At 44.0% G+C, this 27,584-nt stretch overlaps 2 protein-coding genes across 3 annotated transcripts in view; one reads left to right on the plus strand and one right to left on the minus strand.

The window, feature by feature from the left end:
- The window catches only part of PDXDC1 (pyridoxal dependent decarboxylase domain containing 1), a 43,356-nt gene extending 23,662 nt beyond the window's left edge, over positions 1-19,694 (minus strand). The window contains exons 1-2 of one of the 2 annotated variants that reach the window (XM_053364014.1): positions 19,588-19,694; positions 962-1,035 (exon numbers count right to left, since the gene is read on the minus strand). In XM_053364014.1, the coding sequence (XP_053219989.1) occupies positions 962-1,035 (74 nt within the window). In that variant the 5' untranslated portion in view covers positions 19,588-19,694. Of the gene's footprint in view, positions 1-961; positions 1,036-12,116; positions 12,385-19,587 lie in introns of those variants that run through there. The other variant, XM_053364013.1, reaches the window with a different exon arrangement.
- MPV17L (MPV17 mitochondrial inner membrane protein like) lies at positions 13,994-20,438 on the plus strand. The gene is made up of 4 exons (XM_053364024.1): positions 13,994-15,181; positions 16,509-16,579; positions 18,948-18,977; positions 20,167-20,438. The coding sequence occupies exons 1-4, from the start codon at positions 14,875-14,877 to the stop codon at positions 20,344-20,346; spliced, it is 588 nt and encodes a 195-aa protein (XP_053219999.1). The 5' UTR covers positions 13,994-14,874; the 3' UTR covers positions 20,347-20,438.
- Positions 20,439-27,584: the final 7,146 nt, after the last annotated feature.

Genomic DNA, 27,584 nt, shown 5'->3' on the forward strand with positions numbered 1-27,584 from the left:
ATATGACTAAAGCAGGTATTAAAAATTACCAAATATTGTTTGAAAGATTTGTCAGCAGACAATTTGCCATATAAAATGAACTTCAAAACAGGAAATACAGCACTACCTATTGACAATTTGTAGATGTCTTTTTTTTAAATGAAAGCTTAAGGTTTATGACCTACAGATAGTTCACTTGTATTTTCTTGAGTGCTTCCAATCTAGCTGCTACAACAGAAGCCAGTTTAATTATTCCTCACATCCTATGCAATACAAGAATCATTTTCTCCTAACTATAAAACCTGGGGTTGGGGTGGGGAACCTGCAAAAGGATATGAAACACCTGTTGTCTTTAGAACAGTTAAATGTAAGCTTAAAGGGAAATTCTAGACTAGGCATATTTGCAAAGCAACCTAACCCACCATAAATGCAATGGGATTTTTGTCTTGGCCAGCTGCCAGAGTTCTTTCATACTCTAGTGCACCACGAAGACTAAACACCTGGACCAGAGATGAGCAAGTGAGGCTGTGTGAGTTCTCAGTGGTTCTCATGCAGGGCCAAACTACATGAGATGATAAAAACTTGGCACTTGCCTGCCTCTTTTATAAACAGTATGTAGCAGGTGTGGAGAGGGTGGATCAGAACTATGATGCACAGGGATGTAGACTTTTTTATTTTAACCCTTTTTTACCCATGCTGTGGTCCCAATGAAAATTCCCCCATCCTATGAAGCTGCTTCCAGGTTGTGTGAAGAGTTAGGAATGCAATATCTATCTTGCTGCTTCCCCAAATCACAGGACATGGCAGGGGAGCACAACTGCTGTCCTTCGATGACAAATCTAATTGTTCATTACAAAATCAAAAGCGGATTTTGTTATTGCAACTACAACAATAGGCTGTGCTGGACTGAGCAGAAAACTTATCAGGATTGATGTCTTTCTAACACTCCTGAATGTTCTTCAAGGCTACTATTAGTAGGTACCTTTGATTGTCTTCCAACATCTTCATCGCCTCATTAAGATTCTTTCCCATTTCTGCTAAGGTAGGGTCAACCATCTGTTATTAAAATAATAATATTTATGTTAGCTTTTTAACACACCAATATGGCATAAATCAAGCCAACAGCATTAATTGCATAAATGTTCTGAGAAAGATAGTAAAAGGGTTAATTTTCTCCCCTTGTGTGTGAAGGAGGAGCACCTGAGCCCAAGGTTTGTGATAGCAGGACCTCACCACAGGGAACCATGGAATTCTATTACAAGTGAACAAAGCCAAAGTCATACAAGCCCACTTCTACTTCCAAGAATTACATGTCTTGGTGGGCACTCAGGCAGAGGCTCTTTGAGATGCCTGTCCTCCAAAAGCCCAAAAAGCTCAGGCCTACAAATCCAACATCCCTTTTTTCATTCCAGGAAGTTTCTTCTGTCCAGAAATGAAAAACAAAGTTCTTTAGTGACTGGTTATCCTCGATACAGGAAGTTGCCTTATAAAGAGTCAGAACATTGGTCCATCAAGCTCAGAATAATCTTCTGTTGACTGGGAGTGCGTTTAGGCAAGTCTATTTTCCCTGCACTGAAATGCCACTGATTGAACCTAGGACCTTTGGCAAACAAAGCATGTGTTCTACCCCTGACCTCTATTAGGCTGTGGATGTTCTGATGAATGAGTATCTGCTCACATAAATGGTTTATTTGCAGGAGCAGTGCAGTACCGAAGAAGCTCACTCACAAAAGACGCAACAATGGCTTCCATGAGCAAGGTATGCTGGGGATTGGAAACCCTCGTTTATAGAACAAGGATGGGGAATCTGTGGTCCTCTGGATGTTGCTGGGCTACAACTCAGTTATACAAGCTGCTGCTGCTGCAAGTTCCTTAAGCCCCTCTTTAGTGTTTCCACCACTCATGTGAGCAAGCCATTTGTGAGAATGCCTATTCATACAGGGCCAATTCATAATGTACAAATTGGTTCCAAGTGTCGGAAGCATGCTTTTGCATTTGTTATGTGGCCTGGTGCTCCAGAAAAGAAAATATCCAAATGAGAAAAATCTTCTACAATATGACAATGCACTGTAAGGGAAACAGGCCCAAAGTGAATATGATTGCACACAGAAGTTAAAATGAAGCCATGGTAACACATCCGCCTAATTATTGTGTATACTTCAGATTAGCAGGTGGCATGTGGTACCTGAGACACTTGAAGGTGAACCTGTAGCAACCTTTGCACATGTATGAAAAGGGAGAGCCGAGTCAACAATTGTAATATACAAATCAGATAAGGCAGTCAGGAAGCCAAACATAAGCTTGAACAAATGGTGTGACTCCTCTTTCCTCATATGACTGGCACAGTGGCAAATTTCTTCATTAGTTCTAGTGTTTTAATCCAGTTTTTTAAATGACAGCAGAGAGAGAGCATTTTACAGATGCTGCAATGCATTGCTTGGTTGCAGAAGCTCTAGGAAGTTTATTCCCAATGGTCTGTAGGCATCTATTATCAAGATACTCCAAGCGGAAGGCAGAACTCCCAAAGGATCCAAATTAATTTCTCCCTGCTTGCAAGTGCTCCTCTCACCAGATGATCAATCACTGATGTGAGAATGATTCCTTGTGGGTTCAGTTTCAAAGTAAAAAGCAGAGAGTCTATTTATTTGGAGTTCCTAACTTTCTGGTGCTCCCATTTCCACTGAACAAGCCTATGCAACATGCAGTTCAATGCCTTCCACTGAAATGAAGGAAGGAGTTGCTTTATCAAATGTTCAGCATCTGGAACAGATCATGGGACTGGGTTTTAGACAACTGCACAAATGAAGAGCATAAGAGCAATCTTCAGACCACAGTCCATCTAGTCCAGCAATCTTTTTATACCACAGCCAACCAGAAGCAAGAATGCTATAAAATGTATATTTTCAGGTATTTATACACACATGCAGTATCTAGAAGTAAGCCTCAATAAACACAATGAGATTGACGTCAAGAGTAAAAATGTGGAAGACTGCACCACTGACCACACCTTTTTACACTGTCATCTTTGAAAACCTTTTGGTAGTACCACTGGCAAAACTTTACATCAACTTCTACCAGTTTTCCAACATGATAAAATATTCTATGTGCACTGCCTTAAAATACAACCTGCCCCAGAATCCTGAAGTCATCTCAATGATGAAAACAATAGCATGGTTTGATTACAAAAAAGTAAGTTTTACATTAAGAATATTACGAACAATAGCCTTTATGGAAAATGTAATTATACAAGCATGCATGTGCACACTCTGAAACAAACTGTTGCCATGTTGGCCTCGAAGAATGAAAAAGAAAATGGGATTGAGAGCAGTGAGAAGTTTCAGGGGAGCAGTGCTTTCACTGAAAGGAGACAGAACTGGGGATATGCAAATATACAGGTGGAAGATACAAAGAAACAAGCGGCATGCACACCTGCTAGGGAGTAGGTCTGTTACTTCAGGCCATTTTCAGGAAGCCACACCTATCTGCCGTGTACCTGACATGTATGACATCACGTGTAAATGAGTAGGTGTGGTTTCAAAGAAACAAGTGGGAGCTTAAAGTGATCTCCCAATTATTCCTTTTCCTGGAGCAAGGTGTTCTCCCACCCACCCACCAGCTGATGAGCAGTCGGAATGTGCCTTGCTCAAGTAGGGTGAAGCAGTTTCCTTTCAATAGAAACAGAATGTCCCTCCCAGCGCTGTGATTTGAAACCCCAGTTTTCAGGACTTCAAAGTGCAGTGGAGCCTTTCAAACAGCCTTCATGATGAAGGCTGAAGCAGCATCATGGGGGCTATTTGAAAGCCCTTTGTACATACCTTCAGAGTTCCCACAAGAGCACGGGAATGTTTACAAAGGACTGTTTGAAAGCCTTGCATTGCGTTTAGAAGTCCAGACAATCAGGGTTTCAAAGTGGGGCATCATCCAATGTCACTATGTCACTATGACATCAGGTGACTGACAGGTAGACAACCATACCCACCTGCCAAATTTGGCCCGCTAGTGGTCAGGGAGATTAAGATCTGGGCATGGGCCAAAGAAGTTTCCCCACCCCTGTGCGGCCTCATGTAAGATCGCCATAGGGAGGCACTCAGCACCTGAAGACACTTCCAGTCTTCCTCCATCTCTCACTTGCTCTCTGATCACTTTAACTCCATACATTTTAAAGCACATGACTTCCTCCAAAGAATCCTGAGGGTTGCCATTTGCCCCACAGAGTACTACAATTCCCAGCACCCGTAACAACCTACAGCTCTCCAGATTCTTTGGGGGAAGAAATGTACTTTAAATGCATATTGTGGATGTGACCTGCCCACATACAAGTGCACATACCCCTAACCTATATCAGCCCTTTCTATAAATGTATGTGCCATTTTTTTCAAAGCTCTGATTAACTCTCAATGGAAAGCTCCCAGCTACAGTACTTCCTAATCATTCATGAGCTCACATTAAAGAAACATCAACCACCTAACTTAGACCGTTAGCCAGTGATATACCTAGCAACAACAAGAAGCAGCAGCAGCAGCCAGACAGCCATGATAATCATTTACCTTTCAACATAGTACATATTGTAGATGTATACTTTACACATTAAAAATGTTCTCACTGCAAAATGTGAAGTAAGACTGCAACATAACAAGTGTCTGAAAACACTTGTGCATGCTTGGTGGTAAACCTGGGTTGATTTGAAGATTTGCAAGTGTCCTGAGAGTCAGACTAGAATTAGGGCAACTCAGCCATGAAGCTCACTGAGTGACTGTGGACCAGACACTATCTCTCAGCCAAACCTACCTCACAAAGTTAATGTGAGAGAGCCATGAATGCTGTCCTGAGCTCTTTGGAGGAAGGATGAGATAAAAACACAAATAAATAGCATGTAAGTTAAGTCCAAAGATCAACCGCTTTGGAGGAAGAATGGGATAAAAATACAAATAAATAGCATATAAAGCTAAGAGTCCAACGATCAACCTGTTCTCACAGTCCCCTTTTCTCATTATTTCTCCTGAAGCTTCCTCTTCCATTCACTATCCCGTAAAAGACTTAATACAGCCAAATGCTTTCCTTAAGAACAAATATGTGGAAGTAGAAGAAGAGGAGGAGTTTGGATCTGATATCCCACTTTATCACTACCCGAAGGAGTCTCAAACCGGCTAACATTTTCCTTTCCCTTCCTCCCCCACAACAAACACTCTGTGAGGTGAGTGGGGCTGAGAGACTTCAAAGAAGTGTGACTAGCCCAAGCTCACCCAGCAGGTGCATGTGGAGGAGCGGAGACGCGAACCCAGTTCACCAGATTACAAGTCTACCGCTCTTAACCACTACACCACAATGCATTACCTCTTCTTTCATTTCACCCATCAAATCCACAGTGGATCTCCATTCTGTTCTTTTAACACCCTTTCTCCTATGCTGAGAATGCCAGCAAGATACCAATTAGCTGGATTGCAATCTAGCCAGACAAGTTTTGTTTTCAACTCAAGTCTGCTTCACTTATCACAAAGTTCTATACAGAAAGCTCTTCAATGTAGGAATTAGAATGCAATATGCCTATAGGTAATTCCACACAGGCATATTTTACAAAGTACAGTTGCAAGTAGTGGCTGTTTCTGTGTGTGTATGTTGCTTGTGTGTGTGCAGGACAATAAACTGTATGCGTGTGACTGTCATACATTAGTTTTATACAAATTCCTCTAAGTTTTTTATTTATTATTAAATGCTTTGATGCCATGGTTTGAGGCTCTTTTTGTTATTACAACATCCTGATATTTTTAAGATAAATTAGTATAATCCCCCTTCTTATATACACACATATACACACTAAAACAATTCCTTATTTGTTTAAAATGTATTTACAAATGTACTGCTATTTCATTATACTTGCTTCTACTTCCTTGTTACACAGAGTACTTTTTTAAAAGATTCATCCATCAGTTTTTCCCCAACAAAAACTATCATGATGTTGTGGGAATAACAGAAAGAAAAAACCCAGAAAGAGTCTTAACCTATGACATCAAAGCATTTTTTTTTTCACGAGACAGCAAGTGCTGTGAAAACAGTAAGCAGCTTTGAACACACCAGTTTCCTTATAGGAGAAAATGTCCTAAAATGGATTAATTCACCTGGATCAATGGAGATTTGAACTCTATTATTATTAAAAGGAAGATACCTCAAAGGTCCCCCACCCTCCATCAGCCATACTGATTTGGGTGGTCAGGACAGAATGGCAAATTCAATTCAGTTTTTTAAAAACCAATTTCTCAAACATACACAAGGTCAAGATAGGTAAGTTTCAGACAATAATGCCTGCAGTATGTCACTCCCTATGGAGTAAAATTGTTATGTCTGTGTTCACACGTACATTATTGGTGGATGGGAGGACAAAGAAGTCACTCACATCTCAGCCAACCCATGTTTTATTGTCAACTCAACTGCTGTGGAATTTTGCATATATTGAAACGCAGGCTACAAATATCCTAAAGTTATAAAAAAGTGGGCAAGCAACACAACTATGGGGATGCTGTTGCTGAGTTAGTAGACTGGATGGCACAGTGACGGCTTCCTAGAGACTGCTCAGTGGGTTCCACGGCTATGCCTGCAAAAAGTGATGTCCCACCAATGCATTGCCACCTCCTCCATCAATTTCAGGGGATCCAGCTCTATGGTTTCCGGGGCTTCTGGGCAACAGACTTGTGGCATTATCCTACCTAACTCGGTTCTCCATGGCTGCGGTCCCTGCAATTCACCCATCAAGAATGTTGCCCCCCCACTAGACATTCAAGAATTCAGCACTGAAATAGGATATGCTTAGAATTGCACCAGCTAAGAAAGGCATCAGCAGTGGCAGTAGAGGGCATGCTAACTTGCTACCCACCCCACCAAAGAACCTTGGCCTCTGCAAATGTGGATAAACAAGTTTGTTTGAAATCTTGATTCCATAATGACAGTACACTTCCTGTTAATTAGAGCTGCTCCATATCCCCCCAAAATAAACATAGAAGTATGCTTTTATCCTCAGCATGATGGCTTTTACACGTATTTTTAGATCAACCCATTAGATGCACCCAGAATTATTTAAGCAGGTAACAGACCTAATGTTAATGGGGGAAATATCCCACTATATCAACTGGCAATTGAATTTTCATTTCTTAAGCTGAGTACTCCTGAAGTATCTCTAATCCTTCAGAATCAAGAACTACAGTCACATTTCTGTTACTCTTTGGTCCAAACGGCTTTCAAACAGAGTCACTCCAAAAGCTGTTAAAACATAAGAGACTCTGAATGTAATTGTCTGAACGTTCACTACTTTAGGGCACGAAGAAGATGGATCTCTAGCTCACTTGCAATAGATAGGCAAGAGTGTCCAACTTGGAACAAATTATTAATAGCAAGTTCTTTATATAAATAAAAATATATTCTACCATGCTCAGCTTTGTGATAATTGTTTATTTCTCAGTCTTCACGGTTTTAACTTGTAAAACAGGAGCATTTGGTGGTTGCTTAGAACCAGGTTTTTTTCTCACTCATGCTGGCCAATTTTAAGACTTTTAAGTTAGTATCTCTCATTAATCTGTAGTTCACTTTGAGTGTAGATTTGTAAGCAGCATGCAGTTCAACCCTGTGCACAGCTCATGGAGGACTATGAAGTCTTCCTCCAAAGATCTCAATGGTCGGACAGGCAGACAAAGGATGAAGTGCGCCTGAAGATGTTATCATTACAAATTAATGCAATACCATTGAACCTGGCCCAGAAACACAAGTGCAGCAGGTGCAAGCTTTTTATGTGTGTTTGTGCATATGTTAAAGAGAGCAAAATGTATGATGAGCACCAAGGTCCCTCGTGTGGCCTTGAAAATAAAAATCAGCAGCATCTTTTAAATCCTGCCTTAGAACACCACACTAGGTACAACACCTGGATTTTCTCTGCTTGCCTATGGTATGTAAGATTATCTATTCTATATATAGCTACACAAACACGAGTGAGAAATATTGCAGAAAAACAGTAAGGATGCCTGGTTGTACTAGTACAATTATTCCCTCCAGTTCCCTGGTGACATGTTGAACTGGTCTCTGCCACAATCCAACAGCTGCTCTTGTTTTCACAGGTTTATTGTGCTAGAAAGAAGCTGCCCCAGAAACATTTCTAAAGAATGACTCACAAAACAAGGCGACAGAAACTTCTGAGTTCTAACAGGGGTACTTTTTAAAGCAGGGGTCAGGGAACCTCATCTGTTCCCAAATGTGGCCCTCCAATTATCTCTGTTCAGCCCTTGGGATTTTGCAGAGTCTGCAGTCCTCTCCAGGTCATGTCCCCTCTCCCCAGGGGACAGCCAACAGTGGCCCTGTTCCATGCCCTTCTTGAATGCTTTGGCCTCGCAATACAGTAATGTGTTTTGCCTGTGTTTCTTAGTTGCCTGGTTAGAAGATGTGTGCTTGTGTGTAGAAGCCTCTGACTTTTGAATGGTTGGAATGTAGCCTACCATACAAAAGTAGGAGCCAAATCCAGGGTTCCAGCCACAGTGTTCTCTGACCCTGCCCACCACCAGCATGTGGCCCTGGAACATTCACCTTGAGGGTTTATGGTCCTTGGGATGGAAGAGTTTTCCCTCCCCTGTTTTAAATTCCACTCCCCTGTTTTAAAGACATCCCCATGAAGAAAGAAAGTATTTGTGAGAGCTGGTCCTTTTGAAATTCCACTCTGTCCTTATGTTCCAAGATTCATAGGGAGTAAGTTCTGCCTTGAACTAAAATGGTAGTACATATTTCTCTAACAGCAAGTGACAATGTGCATCTCAAAATACCAGTAGATTACACAAAGAAGCCAAGTTTATAAACTTCTTTTGTTGCAATGGACAGATCCTATTAATTTTAATTTCTCAATTTTGCATAGATTGTTACATGGCTCTTACTAATGAACACACTTGGCTGCCTCAGAGTTAAAAACAGTATTCCCCCCTCACCTACCCACATTTAAAAAAAACACACAACAACCAGTAAAGAACGGGAGAAATAAATATGAAACTAACTCCCCACTAAAAAAGGAGGCAACTTAAACTTTATAGTTATAAATACATATTTTATAACTACATACATATAAGCAGGGAAAGGGCAATTTAAAGGGGAAGCAAAAAACTAAGCATCTTCTTGTCCTGCCCTTCTGTACCAAATCCCATGCAATATCCCGTGTTTGTCGCAAGCACCCCGCAGCTTCTTAAAAAGGTTATCTATGTTAGCCTGTTGCTAGTTCTCAAGAGCAGGAAAACCTGTTTGATGACTGTACTACTTCACACAACAGGTAGGGGCTCACATGATTAAGTGCCCTTAAACAAACACAAGTTAACGATCCCTGCACACAGAAAACAAGCATGTCATAAAGGTAAGACTAGAACAAAAAGCTACAGGTGTGTGTTTATGTTTTATAGAGACACATTCTCCCGTAAGGAGTATATTTGGCCTTGAAATAATGATGATATGGATGTTAAGCTGCCTAATATGGAATCAGACTGTCAATCCATTCTGACTGGGAGCAGCTCTACAAAGTTTAAAGAAGGGTCTCCCCCAGCCCTCCTACTGGAGATCTTTTTTACAGGAAATGCCACGAATTTAACCCACAACCTCATACACGCCAACCCATGGAGCTACTGCCATTCCTCACAAAACGTGACACTGTCTTATACCATGTCAGAACACTGGCCCACCTAGCCATTCTGTCATCCACTCTGTTCTGACTAGCTGTGGCTTCCCAAGGACTGAGACAAGAGCTTCCCTCCATTCACAGCACCTGCTAGCCATGTTTATTATATTGGGAGAGGCCAAAGTTTTGGATTTTCCCATGGAGCCGTGGCACAACCCCATTGTAATGTGAACGTAGGAAGCTGCCTTATACTGAACCAGACCATTGGTTCATCTAGCTCAGTACCGTCTGCGCTGACTGGGAGCAGTTTTCCAAGGTTCAAGTTAGGATTCCTTCCCAGCCCTGTCTGAAGATGCTGGTGATTGAATCTGAGACCTTCTGAATGCAAAGTAGATGCTGTACCACTGAGCATTACACTTCTGCACATAGGAAGAAGCCTGATGTTGGGTCTGCCAAACTCAAGTATTAACTGCTTTGCTCTGACTGACATCAGCTTTCAGCACCTGCTACCTGACATCCATTTAACTTGAGATGCAAGACATTGAACCTGTAACTTTACAGATCAACTCAATGAGCTGTGGCCAGGCAGCTTATGTGTATATGAAGCAACTGATGCTGAGTCGGACAACTGAGTTCATTTTGCCCACTATTCTAACTGGCATAGATGTCTTAAACTTTAGAGGTCATTCCCAGATGTAACAATGACTTGCCTCAGTTATAAGGGAGCTTGATATATTCTATTTGATGGCTTACATCACTATTATTACATCAAGGCCTTTGGCAGTTCCTGTGAGAGAGAATATGTGGTAGACAGCCTGCATAAACAGTCTCTCGCTTTAAGCCAATATGTAAAATATTGACACATAAATAGAATTTAAGGTTTTTTCCTGCTTTTTTTCTGTGAATGAGACTGCTTCTTTTTAAAAAAATTCTGTGTGTTTCCAGCTGGGTTGCAGGGCTTACCTGCGACATTTTGCTGTCTGAGGCAAAGGACAAGGTGCCACCTCATTCTACCATTGTACAAAAACTGGCAAGAATAACAGCTGAATCACACTTTGACAGTGGCAATAATAGCATCTTCCTCCACTGCACCTGAGGTCAGAAGCCTAATTTAGGAGGGTGCAGGGCAGATCACATGGCACATGCAGCTCTGTCCATTCCCCATCCTTCATCATCTGTTGTGCAAGGCTCTTGCCTCACACTGCCTAACGGTAGGGCCAGCCCTGCTCGATTGCAAGCTAGGTTGGATATATTATACATAGAAAAGATATGATTCTTGCCAGATAGATGGATAAATAAAATAAATGCCTATCAAGCAATATTCAGCACTAAGAATGAGGGTTCCTCTTTCTCCTCTCCTTTTGGTTTTAAAAACCTCAAAAACAAAGCCTGAAATATATTAAATGCATATGCTAATGGTAGCACCACTTTCACAGTGCCATCCTAGACACATCTACTCAGAAGTCGGTGCAATTTACTTCAGTGGGACTAGCTCACTTCCATGAGTATAGGATTGGAGTCTCAAGGAGGTGGCCTTCTACCACTTGACATATGCCCCACTACTACCCTAAGAAGAAGAATCATTTTCAATGGTTAATATTATGATGATTATTAATGTTGCTATTATCTGCCTATTTAACAACAGTACATATACACATATGCATTTGTTACAAGGTTGTATCCAGACTTAGTCCTTCCGAAATTAATGCATGACTAACTCAGGATCCAGCCCAAGCTCATCAAAAATGTTGCTTTAAAAATAATATATTTGTATGTGTGTGTGTGTGTGTGTGTGTGTATAGTCAACAAACTCATATAACATACACACGTATATATTCTGTACACACTATATGCTATGTGTGTAATATGCTCTACACACATGTGCTTACAGATGTGCTTTTATATGCATACGTATGTTTTATATATATACATATGAGTGTGTGTGCATAAACAGTATTACAAACACAAATATGTGTGCAGAAGTACATATGTATACATATTTTACACACATGTGTGTAACATGTATACATATATGCTTCTGCACACACACACATATATATAACACTATATGTATGCACACACACTCATAATGTGTGAGCATGTACCTATCTATGTGTGCAGGTGTGTGACTATATAAATATAACACAAATATGTACCGTATACAAATATAATATACATATATATGAGTGTATGTGTGTGTATATATGTTACAGGAATTCCCATATACATATTGCATGTATATGTGTATATGTGTGTGTGTGTGTGTGTATATATATATATATATATATATACACATATATATGCGCGCACACACATCTATAAACCTCTCTACTCGCATTTGCAAGGCTGCTGACTGTGGACCGTCGCCTGGAGCAGCGACCACCCCCTGTCAAGATTTCCCCTCAGCCCCCACCCCTGGCACCGCGGACCCTTCCTCCTCCGCCCCGTCCCTGCCTCCCTCCCCGCCCTCCGCCTTCCCCGCCTGAGACACTTCTGAGGCAGAGCCGACCTTCTCCAAGGAGCTCTCCATGGCCGGAGGTTCTTCAGCGGCAGCTGCGGCGGCGGCTGGTTAAAGGCCCCCCGTCTCCTCCTCCTCCCTCCTCTCCTCAGAACACTTCCGCCTTCGCTTCGGCCTCAGCCGGCTCCACGTTGGCAGGGCTGACGGAGTGCCAGGCGGCGGCTGAGGGAAGAGAGGGCGGGGCACGTGACGGCGACCAGGACGAGGGGAGGGAAGTTACGCGCGCTCACCTAGGAGACGGGAGCCCCACAGGCTTCCGTACCGCCTCTGATTGACAGAGGGCGCAAGAGCCCCACAGGCGCGGGCCTCGTGGAGCATACCAAAAATGAAACCTGGGGGGGAGACACACCGGATAGTGGGAACGGGAACGGAAAGCTTAAAGGTCTCTTAAAACTGCTGTGATGAGAGACGGCTCGCCTATTAGAGCTGCGTTCGCGCCTCTAAAAGTTACCGTCTCCATCTCCTGACCCCGAGCTGCCGCCCCTTCTGTTTATAATGGAACATTCTCCAAGAAGGCGATGACGGAATCCGTGCCGGCTGAGCCTGCGCACTGGGTTGGTGACACGGCGAGATCGGCTGACGAAAAGCTTAGGTTGGGAGTTCGAGTCCCGCCTTCGGCCGCGAAGCGTTTGGCGTCGTCGCTTCGATGACACAACTGCGTATATTCATTAGGTTGTAGCTTTTTCATGGAAGACAAAGTCCTCTCATTTCTTTGTTTGGATTCAACCTAAGAGGACGTTGGGTTTTGTGCAGTAACGAGCTATAGCAGCTATAGTCATTTCCTGGTAGCAGCTTACACAGTGGGACTTGCTTCTGAGTGAAAGCAGCAAGCAGGATTTGGAGCACCAAAGTCCTCTCCCCTCCTTTGGTTTCCAGCAAATGGTATTCAGAAGCATTGCAGTGGAGTCAGAGCACAACCATCATGGCTATTATCCTATGGATTGTAGCCAAAACTAGGCCTATTTAAATCAATGAACATGCCTCACAGGTTCATTAATTTAAATGGGTCTATCCAGTGTTTTTTCAGGGGCCACTCAATGGTTCTTTTTTAAAAAATGGTTGTATCCAACTTATACTCACAGTGGACACTGGTTTTTTCTCTAGAAAAATAGGTGCTGGTACTCAACACCATGGAGTTGCTACAGCAAGTGCCACACGTTTTAAATTCAAAAAATCAAAGAGGTGCCCGTACTGTGTACCTTTATATCAACGTTGCCCAATATCTCGTTTGTAACTCCTGAAGGAGTATTTCATTTTGAAACACATGGAAGTAAAATAAAAAGCCTTGCACCTGTGCTTTGTTTTGATCCTATGAACTTATTGCCCAGGATCCCTTTCAAATACACAGGGCTCCTACCACTAACCCAACTGAGGGCAAAAGACTTCCCTAAAGATGAGATAAAGGTAATGGTAAAGGTACCCCTGCCCGTACGGGCCAGTCTTGCCAGACTCTGGGGTTGTGCGCCCATCTCACTCAAGAGGCCGGGGCCAGCGCTGTCCGAAGACACTTCCGGGTCACGTGGCCAGCATGACATCGCTGCTCTGGCGAGCCAGAGCCGCACACGGAAACGCCATTTACCTTCCCGCTAGAAAGCGGTCCCTATTTATCTACTTGCACCCGGGGGTGCTTTCGAACTGCTAGGTTGGCAGGCGCTGGGACCGAGCAACGGGAGCGCACCCCGCCGCGGGGATTCGAACTGCCGACCTTTCGATCGGCAAGCCCTAGGCGCTGAGGCTTTTACCCACAGCGCCACCCCCCAACCCCAAAAGATGAGATACTTGCAGATAAAAAAATACCATTCAGAAAAAGCGATATACTCTCCCAAAGGATGCTAGGGGAACAGATACACCCCTTGACTTTGCCAGTGTCTCAAAACTGAGCTGTGCTGCCACACTGTGGTGAGAAAAAGTGATCCTATAGCTCTTATTAGTGATCTGGAGTCTTGTGGACACTCCTCTTAAAAGACCAAACCACATTTAGCTACTTACTACATTTATATGCCTTTCCTGCGTGGAGCTCAAGGCAGTTTACATGGTTATCTTCTTCCCCATCGGCATCCATCACAACAACCCTGTGAGGTAGGTTGGGCCGAGAGACTGTGACTGGCCCAAGGTCCACCAGTTAGTTTCATGGTGGAGCAGGGATTTGAACCCTGGTCTCCGGGGTCCACGTCCTCATTTCATGGTGCATATTTGGGCGCGCACACCTCTGCAGGGTGCAGAGAGCTGGGTGGGTCGGTGTGCCATACTACGCCATAGCTGTCAACCTTCCCTTTTTTTGCGGGAAACTCCCTTATACCAGCGCCGTTTCCAGTGGCTATCCCGGATTGTTAGATATCCCGTACTCTGTCCCCGGGACAGGCGAGGCTGCCGATCCCTGATTTTCGAGGCTGCTGATCCCTTATTTTCAAATCTGAAAGTTGACAGCTATGTCAGCTTGGCGAGTGAGGAACCTGGGTCCCCATTTTCACATAGCTATGAAGCAATCGGGATGATCTTGGGCCAGTAGCACCAGTATCTCGGCATAACCTACCCCGCAGGGTTGTTGTGTGGCGGGGAACCTGATCCCCTGGCCAAAAAACGGGGGTGGCGGCGAGGAAGCGGCCGTGCGCGTCGACTGCGAAGGGGGGAAAGGAGGCAGGGACTGAGGCGTCTCCCTCCGGCGAAGGAGGAGGAGCAGGAGCTGCAAGGGCGAGGGAGCCGGCGATGCGAGCCTGCCGGCTTCCTTGAATCCCGAGCCGGGCGAGCGATGGCCCTGCTGGGCCGCCTGGTGCGGCGATCGCCCTGGCTGTGCAACGTGGCGCTCTACGGGAGCCTCTTCGCGGCGGGCGACGCGGCGCAGCAGCGGCTCCGGCGCCGGCCGGGCCAAAGCGCGGACTGGGCGCAGACGCGGCACGTGGCGCTGGTGGCGCTCTCCTTCCACGGCAACTTCAACTACGTGTGGCTGAGGGCGCTGGAGAGGCTGCTGCCCGGCCGGGCGCCCGGCGCCGTGCTGGCCAAAGTGCTGTGCGACCAGCTCATGGGCGCGCCCATCGCCGTGCTCGCCTTCTACACCGGTGAGTGAGGCCGCGAGAGGGGGGAGGACGGAGGGGGCCAGGTCCGGAAATGGCAGCTGTGCCTCTGAGCACACGCAGAGTGCAGGGAGCCAGCCAGTGCCGGATTTACGTATAAGCCAAACAAGCTATAGCTTAGGGCCCCACTCTCTTGCCCCCTCCAATTTCACTATTAATATATTTCTTAATTGTATTTCAGTGCAACAATTGCTTTGATAAAATACATATTTTGTTATGTGCAAATGGCTTTAGATACCCATTAGTTCCATAAATTACCATATAGCATATATTCAACACAAAAACCAGTGACAATTTGTCGTTGACAAAAGACAGCTGGACATATAAAGGGCTCCATTACCTTCAGTAGTTTAGGGCCTCATCAAACCTAAATTCAGCCCTTGCCCGACCTGGTTACGCTGGTGTTGTATTGCTTTACTGCATTTCTAGCACACGTTTTTCCTCCTCCAAGGAGCTCAAGGTGCCATACATGGTTCTCCCTGCTCCTCATTGAATCTCCACAACAATCCTGTGAGATAGGCAGGCAGGCAGGTTGGTTGGCTAGGCACCCTGTGAGCTCCGAGAGGGTATTTGAACCCTGGTATTCCAGGGTTCTAGTCTACTACTCTATAACCACTATGCTGGCTCCCCATGTGCACTGAGTTTGGACTATGACTCCTAATCAGCTGCAGCCGGTACAGCCTTGCTGGTTGTAGCCAAGGAGACAGATAAATTACCATTCTCAGTAGCATGGATGAATGGTCCAAGGCACTGGATTAAGGCTCCAGCAGCTGCCAGCCTGTGTAGACAAGATTGAGCTCGGTGGACCAAGGCTCAGTGGACCTAAGGCAGGTTCCTATGTTAGGGAGAAAGGCTGCAGCTCACTGGTACAGCATCTGCTTTGCCTTCAAACATCCCAGCTTCAGTCCCTGACATCTCTTTCTGAAATGTTGGACAGCTGCTGCAAGCCAGTGTAAAAAATACTGGGCTAGGTGGACCAAGGATCTGACTTGGGCAGATTCTTGTGTTCCTATGTGAGGTTTTTTTAAAAAAGAAATGGGTGGGGGACAGGAAGCAACTAATTCAAGAAATTAGGTTAGAACTGACAAGTTCAAGATGTGACTTTAACATGAAACCATGCATTAAAAATAATAATAATTCAAGAGATCACAAGATACATATTTTATGGTAAGACAAACATGCTATTCAGGATGCATTCAGAAGGAAATGGTTAGTGAAGCAGAAGTGTGTGGCATAGTATAAAATGCTGTGTAAATGAATTTCTAGTAGATTTTACTTGTATTCTGACTTTCCTTAAACATTTTGCGACCAGGCATGAGTATACTCCAGGGGAAAGAGGATGTCTTTGCCGACTGCAGGGATAAATTTTGGAATACCTATAAGGTAAGTGCAATGCTGCATTGAACGTGGTCCTATCACCACACACACCTTACAAGTATGCCCACTTTTATTTACTTACTTATTTATTTATACCCCAGCCTTTAGCCAAAAAGGCGCTTGGAGTGACTTCCAAAATTTATTTATTGGCCTGTACCTGCCCTCAGACTCATCATCAAAAGACACGACACATGAAGAAAAATGGGAGTGCTTAGGAAGAAAAAAGAAACTCAACTTACAGTGGTGGTTCTGGCTGTCTGGCCCTCTTCCCATCCCTCAAATTATGCACAAATTACATGCAGAATGCATCCTGCTTTTGTAGTGATGGGCAAGGAGATAGGTAAGGTCCTTGGTCCCAGAGCTGACCACTGGAACTTTCCCCTCATCCTTTTGCCATTTGAGATTTCACCAAGTACTGTCCACTTGCATACAAGCCAGTTTTCACAGCTGCAAGGACTAGCAATGTGTTTTTAAGGACACAAACCAGTTGCTGTAAGTCTGCAAAGACTTACTGGGGTCATAAGCCTTAAATTTTGTGATGAAGAGGCCCAGCCAGTAGATATGTGGGCAGGGTTGTATGGAGAAAATCAGTGCAGAAGACCCAGAACATAAATGGGGGCAGAAAGATACGTTGAAAGTTGTTCAGTTTTTAAACATATAAACACATTTTTTAAAAAACAGGTAAACAAGAGCATCTTGATTGCTTGCTGTCCCTAGCAACTCAGGACATTGTAAAGGAGAAATGCATTTATGTATTAGTAAGCAATTTCATCGAATATTGCCTGTATGCTTTTCCTTGTATCTCTACAACTGCAACGGCTGGAGGCTTGCCCTTTTCTTTTTAATGAGAGCTGAGCATGCAAGGTGTGGCTGTACCTCCACACAGCCCTTGCTTTTGTGGTCATGACATTGTTCATAACCAGTCTGCATTTCAGCTCTTACATCAAGCGTGCATTTATGTAATGCTCAGAAACGGTATTATGAGAGCATGGAAGAAAAGAGTTTTGCAGGTGGTGTGAAATAAATATGGTTGTTCAGAGGCGTTCGTCCGTCCTCTGCGGCTGAAGGAAGCATTTGTTCCTCTATACCTTTGTTTGCCAATCTGGCAAATGTGTGAGTGTATCAGGTATCATGTAATTCTTGCAGCCCACTATTCTGTGCTTGTTGTGCTTAAAATGAAGCAGTGCTATCTCTCTGGGGTTCTTAAAGTGGCAGTTTGAGGAGGATTACCCACCTTCCCGCTTGTGACAGGCCCCAACTGCACTATACTTTTAAATAAAGCAGGACCATACCACTTTAAACAGTCATGACTTTCCCCAAAGGATCCTGGGAACTGTAGTTTGTTAAGGGTGCTGAGAGTTGTGAGGAGACCTTGTTCCCTGCTCAGAGCCACCCCCTGTGCTTTAACAATCCATCCCTCTTCCCAGGGAACTCTGGGAATTGTAGTTCTCTGAGGGGAGTAAGGGGACCTCCTTTGGGTTGCGCAGTATGATATCCAATGTAACAGTAGCACTAGCAGAAGCTGATTTTAGCAGGAAATAGCCAGGCTACCATAACCAGCCACAAGAATCATGCTGGCTTCTTGGCCTTTTTTATGAGAGCCATTCTGCTAGCACAGCTAGTACACCACTAAGGGACTTTAACTTAGCACAGCATTGAATTCCACCCATCTATGTTGTTGTTATTTCATTTTGTGATGTACAGCAAACAGAGAGAACAATGTTCGCAACAGATGAAAATTAGAAGATGGAAAACAAAACTATAAAATAGGCACATGGAATGAATAGTTGCACACGAGTTAAAATAACAAAGTACAAATAAAGACTATCAACACTATCAGGTCATCAAGTTTAGTTCCAGATTTGCCGCGCTTGTGACGAGGGTTACTTTGAAAATGATGGTTCCTCTGTATATGTCATAAAGGAATGCCAAACCTTGTAAAAGGTGCCTGGAGATTCTAGTGTTGTTGAAATCTCAAATTATGCGTGACTTTCTCCAGTATATCTCAGAGTAAGCAGTACCAAGCATGCAGCATGAGATTTTTGGCTGTTTCCCATTGCAATTACTATTTGTGCTGCCAAGATAATCTATAATCATAGAATCTTAGAGCTGGAAGGGACCCAAGGGTCATCTAGTCCAACCCCCTGCATTGCAGGAATCTCGGCTAAAGCATCCATGACAGATGGCCATCCAACCTCTGCTTAAAAACCTCGAAGGAAGGAGAGTCTCATGGGAGTTTCTTCCACTGACGATTCCAAGACCAGTTATTTTGACAATGTGTTTACATTGGTAACTCTCATCTATTTTGATGGCTTTTTTGTGGTACCTTCCCCTCTCAATTAACTACTTTAAATATATTTTGCTTTTGTTTCAGACTGGGCTGATGTACTGGCCTTTTGTGCAGGTGAGTTTAAATTTGCCTTCCACCTCCTTAGAAACTCACGACGAAGATAACAGCAGCAGCTACAACAATGTGCTCATCAACACAGCCAGAAGATTGCCCTGATGCATTCTTCACCACATCCCCATATCTCTAGTTCTGGTGTCTGGGGTTGTTGAGCAGCCAGAAACCTCCTATCTGTGTCCCCTTTGAAAATTCAGCTGTCCCTGTTATTTCAGCAGCAGGAGATGCATTCCTTGGATGCTGGATCTGCTGTTCCCATGGATCCTGCCGCCTGAGGCGGCTGCCTCTCCTAGCCTCATGGGTCGGCTGGCCCTGACTGTGGCAGCCACCCCTCGATAAGGTAACCCTCATGGGCTACCTCATGACCCGATTTCGGTTCTTTAAAATTAAGACTCACCCTGTCAGTAACACTTGAAACATCTCCTATTATATCCAGCAGGAAGGATTTTTTCCCACATGGGAAGGGAAAACCTGTTTTGAGGCAATTTGTAAACAAAACCGGAATTTTATTTAAACACACAAGGCAGGCTGTAGCTTAGTGGTCACTCTGATAAGGCCCAATACTTTGTTTCAGTAAAAAACCTATTTGCAGATATAGTTAAAAACGTACTTAAAGCTCATAATTTAAACCTCTCTCTAGAATAGCTATGGGTCTTGCACTACAAGTAAAACAGTCCCAACCCTTTCTAGAATCTTTACATTGCCCTTAGAAAACAATCTGGGTTGCCCTGCCTAGCTAGCTGCCAATTTGACCATAACTGGGCTCTAAACTGATTCCTATCTCATCACTTTCCAAGCCCTATCCTACAGTTAAGCCCTATATCCACTCTGACAGTTAAGCCCTATCTGACAGTTTAACTGTCAAGTTACAGCTCTCCACTCCCTCCTGATTGAATGACACTCCAGCTCTGATTGGTTTCTTGGTCACCAGGAGGCTGGCCCAAGGCCCATCCATCAAAGAGACCAACATAAATAAATTCTCCTTGGCTTACCGCCATTCTATTTCCCTTTTCAAAGCTTTTAGAACACCAGATCGAAGTACCGTAGTTTTTAACTACAGTAAAATCCTAGAGCTCATTTTGCAGCAAGTTGGACCTGCAACAAAGATGATAAGGTGAAGGCTCTGATATTTCTTTGGTGCGTTTAACTCGGTTTCTTTCTGTTTTTCTTTTTTCTTTCCCCCAAATAGCTTTCCAACTTCAGCCTGGTTCCGGTGCATTGGAGGACAGCGTACACTGGCCTGTGTGGTTTCATCTGGGCAACTTTTCTGTGCTTTTCCCAACAAAGCGGTGACGGAACTGTAAAATCAGTTTTCTTGTTGTTCCGAGGCAAGAAACCTGATACGGACGAGATGCCGCCAGGGAAATAAATATATTGCCGGTTCAAAGCATCCTTCACCTGTCAGGGAGGCAGCGAGCTGCGTTGGCAGATGCCAGCTGCATTTTTTTAGGGGGTGGTGAGAGTGTGTATGAAGGTAGAACTCAAAGTGAACAAACTTGAGCATTTACGAAATGGTACCTTATTGCTGTAGGAATGCACTCAGCTAACTTTTCGGGTTGTAGCCAATTATTGGGCATGACTAACTTAGGCCCCTTAATTTTAATGCTTCTCCTCTGAGTGGGCTTTAATTGACTGCCACCTATCCATTCTGCTGAGGGACGCGGGTGGCGCTGTGGGTTAAACCACAGAGCCTAGGACTTGCTGATCAGAAAGTCGGCGGTTCGAATCCCTGCGACGGGGTGAGCTCCCATTGCTCAGTCCCTGCTCCTGCTAACCTAGCAGTTCGAAAACACGTCAACGTGCAAGTAGATAAACAGGTACTGCTCCGGTGGGAAGGTAAACGGCGTTTCCGTGCGCTGCTCTGGTTCGCCAGAAGTGGCTTAGTCATGCTGGCCACATGACCCAGAAGCTGTCTGCGGACAAACACCGGCTCCCTCGGCCTATAGAGCGAGATGAGTGCGCAACCCCAGAGTCGGTCACGACTGGACCTAATTGTCAGGGGTCCCTTTACCTTTACCTATCCATTCTGCCAGTGCTATTTTTCTAGAAAAAGAGGTGCTGGAGCTCACCACGAACACCTCCCTTGTTCTCTTAGAATGGCAATGGTGCTGGAACTGAGTTCCAGCGAGTTCCAGCTGAAAAAAGCCCTGCATTCTGCAAAGAAAACTTTACTTCTCTTTTATTTCAGTCGCGGACTTGAGGGTTCAGTGTGTGCCTGTAGAATTGGGAACATAAAAAATGTGAACTACCAATCTATGGTTTAGGGCAGGATTGAGGAAGCTCTGTCTGGCTCTCGGGACTTTTCCTGTACTGGAAAAGTACACCCCAGTCGCACTCTCTTCCCCCAAAATGATACCCTTCGCTGTCGCTCCTTGAGTGCTTTTGCTTTGCTGGGATGTGTTATTGAACTCTGATCATGCCTGTTGTTTGACTGGATGAAGGCTGTGTGCGTATAAGCCATGCTGTTGCACAAAGGTAAGACTTAACGTTTGTTGCCGTACCCACATTTGGTTCTGGCCCTGCCCACCACCAGCATGTGGCCCCTAAAAGGTTATCCAGAAGGGAATACGGCCCCCGGGCTGAAGAAAAGTTCCCCACCAGTGTGGTGTAGTGGTTAAGAGCAGTAGCCTCGTAATCTGGGGAACTGGGTTCGCGTCTCCGCTCCTCCACATGCAGCTGCTGGGTGACCTTGGGCCAGTCACACTTCTCTGAAGTCTCTCAGCCTCTCTCACTTCACAGAGTGTTTGTTGTGGGGGAGGAAGGGAAAGGAGAATGTTAGCCGTTTTGAGACTCCTTAAAGGGAGTGAAAGGTGGGATATCAAATCCAAACTCTTCTTCTTCTCCTCAACCCAGCCTTCTTCTTCTTCTTCTTCTTCTTCTTCTTCTTCTTCTTCTTCTTCTTCTTCTTCTTCTTCTTCTTCTTCTTCTTCTTCCCACACCTGGTCTGGAGGGATACAGTCCATTGCATTGCCTGATTTGGGTCTTTTTGTGCTTCATGTGTAAATCCAACCTGATGCACAGTTGCATCCTGCACCGTTGTAATTCAGCCTGTAATAATAATAATAATAATAATAATAATAATAATAATAATAATAATAATTTATACCCCACCCATCTGACTGGGTTTCCCGAGCCACTCTGGGCAGCTTCCAACAATAGATTAAAAACACATTAAAACATCAGACATTAAAAACTTCCCTAAACAGGGCTGCCTTCAGATGTCTTCTAAACGTCAGATAGTTGTTTATTTCTTTGACATCTGATGGAAGTAAGGGCCTATCCAAACTTGCCTTTTGCCCCACTCTTTTCAGCCAGAGGTCTGCACTTTAATGCTCTGTGTCTGAGTGTTTGTTTGTTTGTTTGTTTGTTTTTGCCCCAAGCTTTTCACATGAAAACTCACTCTTTGAAGCTGAATCGGAGCAAACACCAGCTTGGGTTTTTACGGAGAAAGCTCTGGAGCAAAAAACAGGGTGTTCAGATACAGAGCTTTAAATGGCAGGCCATTCCTGGAAAGAACAGAGGTAAGGTAAGTGTGGATAAGCCCCATATGTCACATGGCCATATGTTTTTGCCTTTGACTGCAGTCAACTCCTGCCATCCTTGCCCATTGGCTATTCTGATGGGAGTTGGAATATGACAGTGTCTGGAAGGCAGCATGCTGACTTCTCCTGGAGTAAAGCCTCAGAGAAGTCCTGCATGAACTCCTTGATCCACCTGAAGTCCAGGGGATTAACAACCTGCTCCTAATAGGTTTCACATGTATTGATTTATTTTTAATCTGTCCCTCCGGCTTAGAGAGGGTGAAGTCTGATAGCAATTTCCGTTCTACAGTTTGCCCAAGCAGTTCGATGTTCTGGACAGTTTTTCCAAGGTCATTTCCCTCCAACCAAAAGCGCACAAGAGTGTTGCTGTTCTTCCTATTTTTATATATTTACACCCTGCCGTTTTCTCTGACAGGACTCAAGGCAGCTTACAAATAAAAACAATGATCACTAAAAAAAAATCCCTGCAGTTCTTGGGCTGAAAAAAGTTCCCCATTCCTGCACTGGAGACTGGAACTAGCAGCTGCCAAAACAAAGCCCATGGTTGGCAATCTTTTTAATCTTCTAGTTAGCCCACCCTGCCTACTAAAGACCCTGCTCAGCCTTCACAATTTCCCTTGGCGTTTCCCACGTTATTTTCAACCTGATTTTAATAACCTTAAAGACTAGAGCCATAGGATTCTGCATTCTGTCTGCAATATCAAGGCCAGATACAAAAGTAGGTGGAGCAATGGATGTAAAATTTTACCTTCGTACAATAGGTTACATTCTAGCCACACAAAAACCAACTCACCACATGTATGCATATTGGAGTTTTCAGGTGCTATCCTGGCATCTTCACTTAAAAGGATCTCAAGTCTGGGGGGGGGAAACCCCTGCCTCAAAGCCTAAAGAACTACTGACTTTCATTGTAGTGGCTGGATGGCCTAATGCAGGCATAGGCAAATTCGGCCGTCCAGATGTTTTTGACCTGCCAAGGAGTGTGGTGGAGTCTCCTTCTTTGGAGGTCTTTAAGCAGAGGCTTGACAACCATATGTCAGGAGTGCTCTGATGGTGTTTCCTGCTTGGCAGGGGGTTGGACTCGATGGCCCTTGTGGTCTCTTCCAACTCTATGATTCTATGATTCTATGACTTATAACTCCCATGATCCCTAGCTAACAGGACCAGTGGTCAGGGATGATGGGAATTGTAGTCCCAAAACATCTGGAGGGCCAAGTTTGCCTATGCCTGGGTGAATACAAAGCCGTTTTGTATATAAAGAGTAATTTGAAAAACTAGCATATTTTTTGTCCCAGGATTCAGGTGTGATATTATGATAATTTGTTTTAGTGGAGAGCATGTTTTGTTGATTTTTGATTATGTATTGTAATTGGTTTTATAAAAAGAAAAGTAATTCATGAATGGCAAAAGGCACATGTCATTTAATCATGAAAGGCAACAACAAGCAAAGGGCACAGTCCACCTGGATTCATGAATGGCAAAGGACATAGGTCAGTTGGTTCATGAATGGAAAACAGTGTTCTCCTGTCTTAAGACCCATTCCTGCTCTTACCCAGGTGCCATTAATTTTAACAAAGGCAGTACAACAGAACCTCCAGGTCAACTGCACCTCTAAAATGACATCATTTATAAGTAACAAATATACCCCTTGATACACCAGTGTTTAAGATCAGGATTCCCATTTCGTGGGTCACAAGTGTGTTATTGATCAGACAACTGAAGGTCAGTATATTCAGTAAACTGTTTGATTTTTGCTATTTATTCCTGTGCAAAGGAGGCCAGTTGCTCGTTATTTCTCTCCTACAGTCTTTCTCTGTGCCGCAGGGCCATTTCTCGAGGGATTGAAGTGGCTTGCTTATTACAGGGCAGCGCAAACATTTGCCTATCATAGCAGCTAACCTCACAGTGGAGAAACATTAACTGTATAATTTAATTTTATAGCTGAGTTTAATTGCTCAGATAGAAGGCGGGTGGAATATTGAGTCATCAGTGTTCTCCTTGCTAATTATTAAAATTCCTTGCGGATTATGCTTCCCCTCTCCTGCAATGTACTTGTACTGGAAAAGCAAGGCAGCATGGGTTCTGTGCAAAGCTTGCAAGATCGTTTCATGAGGACCAAGAAAACATGGTGTAAAAATTTAATCTTCAGTCTCATTCTGCTTCAGCATCTGGGCAGAAACGTAGCCCAACTTTCTAAAAAAGCCGTTTCATCTGTTTTTGTTAACCCATATGTTTTCCCCCAAGTGAATGGTGCTTTCTCTCTTTCTCTAATGATAGTGAAGTAATTCAAAAAAATTGCATTATTTATTATACAGATTTAAACTACTGACTCTGATCTCCTGCTGCTTTCAGCTGCAGTATTGCGGCAGATATGTGAAATACTGCAGTAATGACAGAATATTTAATATACAATGACATTCTCAATCATTTTAATAGTTTATTAAGTGTTTTGGGTTTTTTTTTTAAAGAAAAATCTGTGTGCTTTATATGTACAGTGATTCCTTCTATTAGTTTCAAAGTAAATAAACTGGGTGGAGGTCCTGATATAAGCCTTCTGCCTCAAGTAACCTGAAAATTGTGTGGGGTTTTTAATGTGTTTTGGGAGCTTTGTTGTAATGTTGTCTTGCATTCTGTTGGGTTTTGGGGTGTGTGCTTTTTGGTTTTTTTTTTTTTGCTTTGGGTGAACATGGTCTGGAAAGGCAGCATATAAATGTTTTTAATGATAAAGATAATAAAATTATGATATTGAAAACATTTTGCTGCTAACAGTATGTGGAAATGAACCATGTGACATGGGCTGCCTGTGGGATCAGTGCTTTTATCTCAACCAAAGGGAAACCCACTTGGAAGAAGCTTGCAAGCAACAGAAGTAATGTAGGAGTTTATCCTGGCCTGTTGCATTAGAGAGGGAGAAATTGCCAGGTGGTTGTGCCATGTTGGGCCTATGAGCCCGCTTAGAACTACCAGGCCATTTTGGCCAATCCATGCCCACCTGTCCCTGTACCTGACGTCAGTGGTGGAACAGGTAAAGATGCAGCTGGAGTAAAAGGGACCGCAGACACCACTGATTAGAATTGCTTGCAAAGCACTGTTGCACTTCACTTTGCAAATGCCACCCCATAGCTGATTCTTGGGACTTCTAAAGCACTCTGCGTGGCACTTTGTAAGTGACACATTTCAAACTGCACTGGCAAAAACAGGTTGCCTGATGTGATGTCAGGTGATTGGTGGGTGGAAAGTGCCACCCACCTGCCGGACAGGAGGGCGGGAAGATAAGAATCTGGCCCATCTGCTGAATTCATTTCTTCACCTCTGCCATGCTCTGATTATTTATTTTGATTTATATCCCACTTTTCCTCCCAAGGAATTCAGGGTGGCTTACACAGTTTCTCCTGAGCCCAACTCATAAAGAGGAACCAAATGTTCCCCATGCTATTGCACCTGCCCAAGGGAGCAGGCCAGGCTGGAGGCCACCAAAAGGAGAAGAAGTACCTGTCAGCAGACCTGGGGCCACAATCTTTAAGCCAAGTGGCTGATGCTTGGGAAAGCTGACTTGAAGGGAAAGACTCAAGACTCCAGTTCATCTCCAGCCTTTGGACAAGTTGCTCACTCATAGCTATCCATGGCGCTGCAACCAAGGCCTTTCGCTTGGAGCTATCCATGGTGCTGAGATCAAGTACATAGAATCAGAATTGTAGAGCTGAAAGGGAACCCAAGTGAAACCTATTCCAACCCCCTGCAATGTAGAAATCTCAACTAAAGCATCCACGACAGCTGGCCATCCAACCTCTGCTTAAAAACGTCCAATGAAGGAGAGGCTACCTTCCATGGGAGCTATCCATGGTCCTGGAATCGCTCGTCTGCCTTTCCCCATGGGTTCCTGGCACAGATTGGTCAAAACAAGAGTTGGGCCATAGTGCTCATGGGCTCACACCTCCCCTGCTGTCATACCCTTCCTCTGTTCATTCACTGTGGGCATGATTGAAGCACAGCAGCCTCTTGATGTACGTAGGCTAGCCCTGTAAGCTGGTACCCAATATGCCCACCCCCGACAGCTGTTTTTAACTTTCAAAAAGCCACCTTCCTGATCATGGATCTACCATGCAGCACCTCATCTGGTCAGATGACCCATACCAAATGCTGTGGTACGGCTAGGGTTGGATCTCAGGGTTGAGATCCAGACCCCTGCAGCCCAGAGGGCCTCCAGATGAGCACCCAGGTGGCAAACGGTCACCTTGGCTGCCGCGGACCTGCATCCTTATTTTTATTTTTTTAAAAGCTTATAGCCAACGTGCAGCTGGACAGGCATGTACATGGTTACAGATGACCGTATATAACATTAACTTTAAAAACACATATTATCCTTTCCTCCAACAGTTCTTTTTAAAATCAACACAAGCTGGTGGACTTCACTGCTTCTAGTGGGAGTGAGTTCCATAGTTTAACTATGTTCTGTGTGAAGAAGCACTTTCTTTTATCTGTCTAGAATCCTCCAAATTTCAGTTTCATTGGATATCCCTGAGTTCTAGTGCCATGAGAAACTCTTCTCTATCCACTCTCTCCATGCCACACATAATTTTATAAACTTCTATCATTTCACCTCTTACTTGCATTTTCTCTCCATGCCCCACTCCCAAATCCAGACTTTCCAGGCACTGGCCAATCTGACCTGTTCTGCAATTGCTGTTCACACCTTTGGAACAAACAAACCCCATTCATTTTACTTATGTACGTATTTCCCTGGGCTTACATACTGCAAACAATCCAATCTGGTGGTCAGAACTTTGTAATAACTGCAGTATAATTCATTTGCAGGATCTCTGCATGTCAGTATTAGCCCTTATCACCTGGCTAATACTTGAAGGATGGAGATGGAAGTCCTGCATTTATTTGTTCAATGAAATATGCTCAGCTGACTCCATTTCATGCACCACCTCTTTTTATATCCGTAACCAAAGCTCAGCAGGGACATTAGCACTGAGCTGCTGTGGGGAAACCCATGACATTGATGGAAGAACTTTACATGAAATTGTAAGCTCAATTGAGAATGGTCAAATACATGCTG

Source organism: Podarcis raffonei, chromosome 14, assembly GCF_027172205.1.
Source record: "Podarcis raffonei isolate rPodRaf1 chromosome 14, rPodRaf1.pri, whole genome shotgun sequence".
NCBI classification, from domain to species: Eukaryota; Metazoa; Chordata; class Lepidosauria; order Squamata; family Lacertidae; genus Podarcis; species Podarcis raffonei.